The sequence below is a fragment of the Formica exsecta genome, unplaced genomic scaffold, assembly GCF_003651465.1.
Source record: "Formica exsecta isolate Colony F162 unplaced genomic scaffold, ASM365146v1 scaffold125, whole genome shotgun sequence".
NCBI lineage: Eukaryota > Metazoa > Arthropoda > Insecta > Hymenoptera > Formicidae > Formica > Formica exsecta.
Genome location: NW_021848584.1, coordinates 499,033 through 505,032, shown reverse-complemented (window position 1 = coordinate 505,032; position 6,000 = coordinate 499,033). Strand labels below are relative to the sequence as shown.

At 37.9% G+C, this 6,000-nt stretch overlaps 1 protein-coding gene across 1 annotated transcript in view; it reads left to right on the top strand.

Moving 5' to 3' along the window:
• LOC115245682 overlaps window positions 1–5,654 on the top strand; it is a 145,125-nt gene extending 139,471 nt beyond the window's left edge. The window contains exons 30-34 of the mRNA XM_029824106.1: window positions 1,298–1,483; window positions 1,685–1,816; window positions 2,518–2,634; window positions 2,862–2,924; window positions 3,503–5,654. Of these exons, the coding sequence (XP_029679966.1) occupies window positions 1,298–1,483; window positions 1,685–1,816; window positions 2,518–2,634; window positions 2,862–2,924; window positions 3,503–4,405 (1,401 nt within the window). The 3' untranslated portion in view covers window positions 4,406–5,654. The remainder of the gene's footprint in view (window positions 1–1,297; window positions 1,484–1,684; window positions 1,817–2,517; window positions 2,635–2,861; window positions 2,925–3,502) is intronic.
• The last annotated feature ends 346 nt before the right edge of the window (window positions 5,655–6,000 follow it).

Here is a 6,000-nt window from a genome sequence, read left to right as displayed (position 1 = left end):
ATATATATTATACACGAAAAATTGATGCTGCTTAATAGATTAGATCTTTCAAAGTGCCATAGGCACTTTCTTTGTGTTTCTGCAAGCGTATAATATTATTTTATTTTTCTATTATACATTATTAAGCATGATTTATTTTGTCAACCGCTGCATATATTCAGCAAATATAATTCTTACATAATCTTTAAGTATTGTTTCATACTCAGTATGACAATATGCTCATTCAAAAATTTTAAATGACGATTATATTGAGTTACGATGAATTTGCTTCTTATTACGTGACACAACTGAATAGATGGATGAAATGTAGATTATGTATAGTATATACATAATACTTATAATTTAGAATTACATAGTGATTTAGAAGAAGACTAATGGCGATGATTTGAAATTAAAACACTTAATATAATTATATGCAACAATGTATATTTCAACTCCGTGTTACGGAATGCCGTTAGATATTTTAGCTGCAAGTTACAGAAATATTAATATAAATCTTATTATTCTTTAAATTTGCGAGCTGAAATTTCCACATCAAAATTGGAAGTCCTTTTCGTCTTCGTCTTGTTATGCCACGTCATTACTTATCATCGCGATAACATCTTCGTATCTCTTTCACGTATATTTCACGCTACATTGCACGACGCGTTGCGACATGGATAGATGTCCGAAGATTTGCATATTTGATATATTCGATATTGAGAATGGATTCAATATTGCTAACATAAATATCTATTAAAATAGATCTATCCAAATAGATTACATTTCAAAAATTTTAATTTTTTAATCAGTATTAGTTGAAATGATTAGAGAAGGAAATAAAAAAGCTGATTTTTTTATCATGTGTGTGTAAATTAAAAACATATTTTATGTAACTGTAATGTATCATGCATTATCAGATAAATTTTTGGTTTAATTAACTTTGACATTATTACATCGTAGATTATTAGAAAGATCAATATATATATATATATTAAAAAATATTTTAAAATTGCTTATTTTTTAAATAATAATTTATGTGTTTAACGATTGGTATGACCAATATAATAAAATTATGCAAAAATGCTTGCGTGTATTGGTTAGATATATTTATTGAAACACTTGAAAAACTTGATACTGCTCTTTCACATTTAAAATATTGACATATTTCGGACATATGTAAATGACAAGAAATGCTCGTGCACGTTAGCGGAAGATGTATGAGAGTTTGTGACAGATTTTAGGAACAATTGCACACAACAATTGGCGGTATTTATAAATAAATAAAATTAACAATTAACACTATGTATGTTTGTAGAGAGAAAAAGAGAGAGGATCTCACATATCGTACATGTTTCGACTGCCGTTCGCCGCTGGCAGTGTCTTCAGCGCCTCGATGTTAGACACTTTGCTTTATCAAGCATTCGTCAAGGATTACGTGATAACATTCGTGAGATTATTATTAGGAGTGGACCAAGCGCCAGGATCTGGGTTTCTGACGTCGGTGAATAATTGTTTAAAATATATATTTTATTAATATGTGAAATATAATATAAGTATAAGAAGGATGCAATTGCAACAGCAACCTGTCAATAGAAAAATAATTTATTCAGACAATTTTTATATAGAAGTTGTTATAAAAAAGAATCTATTTAGCTTTATATTTGTTATTGATTGTCATCAATCACGATAATGATAATTGCAGATGCGTATAACAAAGGAAGACATGTGGATAAGGACGTACGGCAGGTTGTATCAGAAACTCTGCTCGACCACTTGCGAGATACCAATTGGAATATACAGGACGCAGGACACTACCGTATCCGATTCGTCTCACGTAAGTAATATCACATTTCTCATCTAGAGAGAAGTCTAACCGAAATAGTTTGTTACTTGTACTTTTTATAAGGATAGGAAAAGAATCTTTGAATGGCGGCTGTGAGTAGCGCATGCTTGTGCTCTCGCTCTTTTTTTTTTGGTTTTGTTTCCTGCCCCATCTCTCTTCTCGTGGCATTTCTCGGCCTAATCCTGCCGCGTGTAACTAACGAGCCGCGGGACCGTTGCATCTTGACGAACTGACTCTCATAGCACGTTATCTTTCCAGTTCATTGATCTCTGCGTTCTTAAATTTGCATTGTGCTAGATTTAGTATGCTCTTACAAAGTTGCTTTCCTTGATAATCTCCGATATGTGATAAAGTACTGAAGAATTGGCAAATTGATAGATTTTCAAAAATGTTTAGAGCTACGTAGCTTTAATTTTAATATATCAAATCCTTTTTTCCACGGGAAAGCAAAAATGATTTATTGATATTATAGTGCAAAATGATATAGAAAGCGTTTCGATAAAAATACAAGAGCTCGTTTGTGCTACGTATTGAGCATCCTTAGTGAGAAACACTTACTTCTCTGGATGGAAGGAAGATCTCGAATCGTTTACATCGAGTGACAGCAACGCGCTGCGCTCGGACGCGAAATACGGCACGGCATCGCGGCGATGCGCTATCATTAGTAAGGGTAGAATTGCTTGTCGTTTTAGCAGGGCGATTCAGACGCGGAAAGCGACGCCGGCGTCGGTGTGACGTACAAGATGCGTCATTCGGCGGCAGCATCGTGCCTTGCGAATTGCGCCACCCGCGACAAGGGTGCATCTGCTGTGAGTAAAACGTCGACGTGGTGGCTGTTCTCCTCTCTTTTTCTCTCTCTCTTTCTCTCTCTCTCTCTCTCTCTTTCTTTCTTTCTTTCTTCCGACTGTTTTGTACATATATTTTCATCACGTATACTCCCCCTCCCCTTCCCGCCTCTCTCAATCTATCGCTCTATACCTACATCTCCTTTTTTCTTTCTTTATCACGCTCACATATATGTCTGATGGACATCCAGACTCGTCTGCCGCAGCACAGCAGCGCATGTAAAACGTCGTTGCATCCCCGATTGATTATACTCGTGTCAGGAATTCTTCGTCTTCACAAGTCGAAGACGTTCTTATTTATTGCTTAGATTTAAGGTCAATCGATTGTGACGTTCGGCTTCTATCGAAGAGGTGTGATTATTTTAATGATATCACTTTAATCATAACATTATTGTAATAATATCTTGCAAGCCACTTGTTGCATCTGGCGCATAATATAATGATACATAAATATACATTTTTATTAAATTAATTTTATGGCATTAGATAACTCATACGTGAATATATTAACTTATCGTTTCTCTTTCGAAAAACTTATATTTCTACATTTATACGACACTTTGCCAAATCAGATAATATTAAAATTAAAAACAAGCTTCTAACACGTTCTACAGAGACGCAATACTTTATACTGCATTTTATAAATATAATAATTTAATTAGTAATGTTGGATGCACAATGTTTATGTAAAATTACGTATAAATAGAAAAGAATGGTAACAATGGCACTATTAATGCTACCTCGTTGATATTACCGATCGTCACAGCAGACTGCCTGTGTGTCTCAGCGAGTGCATGTATACTAATACTTCATCTCTCTCATATATTGCTAGTATTCGGTGAGCCTCGGCGACGAGGCGCGCGACAACCACGCGCAGCAGATCGAACGGGCGGAGATTGCAAACCTGGTGCGCTCGCGGATGGAATCGCTGAATCTACCAGTCGCCGATTACGACGATGTATCGGAGAAGCGCAGCAGCCTCTCCTACGTGATCATCAACCCGAGCTGCGACCTGAAACTTGAGGAGGGCGATATCGTCTACCTGGTGCGACCGAGCCCGTTCTCCGCACAGAAGACGTTCGAGCGACACAACTCTCGGCGCAAAAGCAACATCAGCTTCTGCTCGGCGCAGCTAGTGTCACAGATGAGCGCCGCGGTCGCGGCTGCGGGTCTGCAGACAGGTGGTCCGGGAAGCCGTCGTGGATCCAGCATAGGTCTGGCCAGGGCGCCACCCCTCAGCACGACAAAATCAAACTCGTTGTCTCTACCCGATAGTCCCACCGTGGCCGGAACTCTGCGCGGTCGCTCAAACTCGTTGAGAGTGGTCGACGATATTCTGTTGCGACGAAGTAATTCTCTGAGACAGAGCCTGACGACGACGGCCAGGCGGAAGAGCAGTCTGGAGGATATCGGTCTGGGAGCGCTCTCGCATCATTCCAATCATAACCCGATCAAGATCGCCTTGAACGGCTCGATCGGCCTGGAGGTGACACCGCCGGAAGAAGGCTCGCAGGGCGGCGGCGCCAGCAACACCGGCATCCTCGACGTGGGCCTGCCCTCCATGCCCGAGCTTAACGCGGCTTTGGGGCCCAGTCTCGGCGCGGGCCTTGGTGGCTCCCTGGGTGGCCTCTACGATCCACCCTCGCTTCAATGCCCGATAGGTTCGCCCTGTCAATCCCCCCAGATGCAAGGTGCCACGCAGGATCCGCAGCATATACAGGGAACAATAGTATGATATAACCTTATGTGGGGACGCAGGCTCTCCGGCGTGACGCGAAACAAATGGCTGTAGCGTTCCCACATTCGGCGTTCAAAGCTGGACGTCGAGAACGGCGTCTCTACGGCAATCGTAGCGAATCGGTAAAGCAACATTTTTCTGACTTGATTAAGCCGGATAAATGAGACGGCCGGAGAGCAAGGTGTTTCGATGAAACAAATCACATTGGGCTGGTGACAGTTCTAAATGTCGAAGGATGTTTCGCAACGTCGAGTAGAGTAAATTGGGGTGAGATTACATCGGCAAGGATTTGGTTTTAGTTTAGAACTGATTTCGTCGACAATATTCCAACTTTGTTTAATTTTCCATATCTTTCTACACATTACAGTTCTTATGTAGTGAAATATGTAAAATACAATAGATATATATAAAAAAATTATTGCTGGTATTTACAAAAATAATCGATAAATCGATAAAAAAAATGCTGATAGAAATTTGGATGCTTACTTTTTCTATCTCGGTTTTTTGGCGACAAGTTAATAATTGCTGAAATATTCTCGCCTTAATTTACAGTAGTATTGTCTTTTTCGTTTTGAGGCGGCGCGATTCATTATTAATTCGTGGACCTAAGCGCTGGTATATCGAATCGTAACTGTGATATGTCAGACTCTGATTCCCCACGGAACTATAGTCTTCTGCTTGAAAGGTCTTGATGCTGTCGCAATCGTGGATGAAGAGTCGCGTCGAGTATCAGACGGAAACTAACACGCGGTGATTCGTTGTTAGTTAAAGAGCGATGTAACGCTACATTATGAGAGCTTCATTTCGGTGTACCTTACTTTTGTAACTTGTACCTGTAGCAGGCTGCGTTCTTAAAACGTTTTGCTCTCTAGGTCGCCTCTAGCGTCCTGACGTCCATGTATGCGACTTCATTCATCTGAATGTAGATCGCTCGAGTTAACGTTATAGTGCGAAAGGCATTAAAAAAAAGTGCATTATATGATAGCTGAACACATATTCCGAACCACTTGCGATCAATACAAATTATCATAAATTAATATTACTTTCTATATCTGGAATCCGTTTTCAAAATATGCCATATTTTTGTTAAGTTTATATTTGGTTTAATTTGACAGTAATCGCTGTGAATTTTGTACATTTTTTTATAATCGAACAATTAAATTATTATAGAATTACAAATTTTATTTATACATAAAAGTGTTTTGATCAATATATAAAAAGTATAGTATATATTTAATATACACATATATGTTTAATATAATACATGTTAAAATAACATAATGCAATGGAAAAATATAAAATATGTATTAGATATTTTTTAAATTACATTACAAAATTATATAAAACTGTTGTCATTTCTGAGAAGAGAAATTATTTCTTTTCTAAAAGATAATTTATCTGTAAATTATTTTCTTATTTAATTTTAAGAATGGATTCTTTCCTCTTTATAATATATACAAAAATAAAACACTCACACTGTTAATTATTAACTTCTAAATTAAAATCGCAATTGATTCATAGAAGCCGTTCGCCCATCGTTCATTTCATACATTTTCAGGATATGAAACGAGAACATGATAGGAATATTCTAC